At 60.8% G+C, this 2,067-nt stretch overlaps 1 protein-coding gene across 1 annotated transcript in view; it reads left to right on the forward strand.

Moving 5' to 3' along the window:
• HUWE1 (HECT, UBA and WWE domain containing 1, E3 ubiquitin protein ligase) overlaps window positions 1-2,067 on the forward strand; it is a 47,620-nt gene that overhangs the window by 21,977 nt on the left and 23,576 nt on the right. The window contains exons 36-38 of the mRNA XM_010571512.1: window positions 147-342; window positions 1,344-1,511; window positions 1,896-2,038. Coding sequence (XP_010569814.1) covers window positions 147-342; window positions 1,344-1,511; window positions 1,896-2,038 — 507 coding nt within the window. The remainder of the gene's footprint in view (window positions 1-146; window positions 343-1,343; window positions 1,512-1,895; window positions 2,039-2,067) is intronic.

A 2,067-nucleotide genomic window follows, 5' to 3' on the forward strand; every position in this document is an offset into this window, starting at 1 on the left:
CTCTGGGCTTGGGCAGGAGGGAGCTCAGAGGGGGTACAGGGCTTTTGAGGAGGACTAGCCCCCCATCAGGCTGGTCAGGGGACAGCCTGTGGGTCGCCCCAACGTCATGTGTGTGTCCCCAACGTGGTGACTCTCGTCCCTCCCAGGTGGTGCGGTCGGCGGCCACCAGCGGAGCAGGCAGCACCACCTCGGGCGTGGTTTCAGGGAGCCTGGGCTCCCGAGAAGTCAACTACATCCTTCGGGTGTTGGGTCCCGCTGCCTGCCGCAGCCCCAACGTCTTCACCGAGGTGGCCACTGGTTGTATCCGTATCGCCCTGCCGGCTCCCCGCGGATCCGGCACCGGTGAGCCTCGGGGAAGGCGTGGGGTGGGGAGCACGGAGTCCAGCGGCAGTCCCTCTGATCCAAAATGGGGTCCCGTGGGTCCCTGTGGCTTCAAAATGGGGTCCCGTGGGTCCCTGTGGCTTCAAAATGGGGTCCCATGGGTCCCTGTGGCTCCAAGATGGGGTCTCAGGGGTGCCTGTGGCTCAGAAATGGGCGGTCACAGGGGTCCATGTGGCTCCTGTGGGTGCCTGCAGCTCCAAAATGGGGGTCTCAGGGGTGTCTGCAGCTCCCATGGGTGCCTGTGGCTGAGAAATGGGGGTCTCATGGGTGCCTGTGGTTCCAAAGTGGGAGTCCTAGGCGTCCCTGTGGCTCCCATGGATGCCTGCAGCTCTGAAATGGGGTCCCATGGCTCCCTGTAGGTCCAAAATGGGGGTCCCAGGGGTCCCTGAGGTTACCGTGTGGGTGCCTGTGGCTCCAAAACGGGGGTCCCACAGGTCCCTGTGACCCCAAAATGGGGATCCCCAGGGCCCCTTTAGATTCAAAATATGGGGGTCCCACAGGTCCTTTTGGCCCCAAAATGGGTCCCTACAGGTCTGGCACCCACAAGCCCTATACAAGGTGACAATGTGGGGGTCCCACAGGTTCCTGTGACCCCAAAATGGTGGTCCCAGGAGTCTTTTTACCCCCAAAATGGGGATCCCACAGGCCCCCATGGCTCTGGCACCCACAAGCCCTATACATGGTGACAACATGGGTGTCCCAAGGATCCCTTTAACCCCAAAATGGGTTGCAGGTGTCCCTTTGCCCCCAAAATAGGGGTCCCAGTTGGTCCCTTTACCCCCAAAATGGGGACCCTAGGGGTCTTTTTAAGCCCCCCAAAATAGGTCCTACATGTCCCTTTGGTCCTAAAATGGGGCTCCCACAGCTCCAGCACCCGCAAACTCTATACAGGGTGACAACCTGGAGGTCCCCCAAATCCCTGGGGATCTTCCTGACACCCCCTTTCTCCCCCCACATAACAGCCTCAGACGATGAATTTGAGAACCTGCGGATCAAGGGTCCCAATGCAGTGCAGCTGGTGAAGACGACGCCGGTGAAGCCGGCAGCGCTGCCAGCGATCCCTGACCCCATCAAGGACGTCATTTACGACATGCTCAATGCCCTGGCTGCCTATCACGCGCCTGAAGAGGGTACTGATGATTTTGGGGGACCCCCCGGGAATTATACAACCCCCTTGGCGATTATACTCCTGCCCGGGGGATTAGAGTCACCCCCTGGGGAGTTTTGGGGGGCAGTGATGAGGAGGAGGAAGATGGGGGACACTGGGAAGTGGATAGCTATGGAGCATGAAGAAGTGGGGTGCCCCCCATAGAGGGGGGGGAAATTGGGGTGCCCCCAGGGGGTGTGGGAGGAATTGAGCTGTCTACAAGGAGTGGGATGTTCTTGGGGGGAAGAATTGGGGCGCCCACAATGGCATGCACCTGTGGGTCAGAGACCCTGGGCAATTTGGGGGTGTCCCTAAGGCTTTTCTTTGGGGGTAGTCCCTTCACATGTGCCCCCTGCCTCCCCTGAAGGTGATAAGGGGGACCCCAAAAGCGCGGCCCCCAGTGAGGTCAGCCAGCTCCTCTCCGACATCGGGGATGACATGTACCAGCAGTACCGCAGCCTGACGCGCCAGCCCGGTGACTTCGACCCCCCCGCTGGCTTCGCCATCAATGTCAGTGGGGGACAGGGGTTTTGCGGGGG

The sequence above is a fragment of the Haliaeetus leucocephalus genome, unplaced genomic scaffold (genome assembly GCF_000737465.1).
Source record: "Haliaeetus leucocephalus isolate CR32 unplaced genomic scaffold, Haliaeetus_leucocephalus-4.0 Scaffold337, whole genome shotgun sequence".
NCBI classification, from domain to species: Eukaryota; Metazoa; Chordata; class Aves; order Accipitriformes; family Accipitridae; genus Haliaeetus; species Haliaeetus leucocephalus.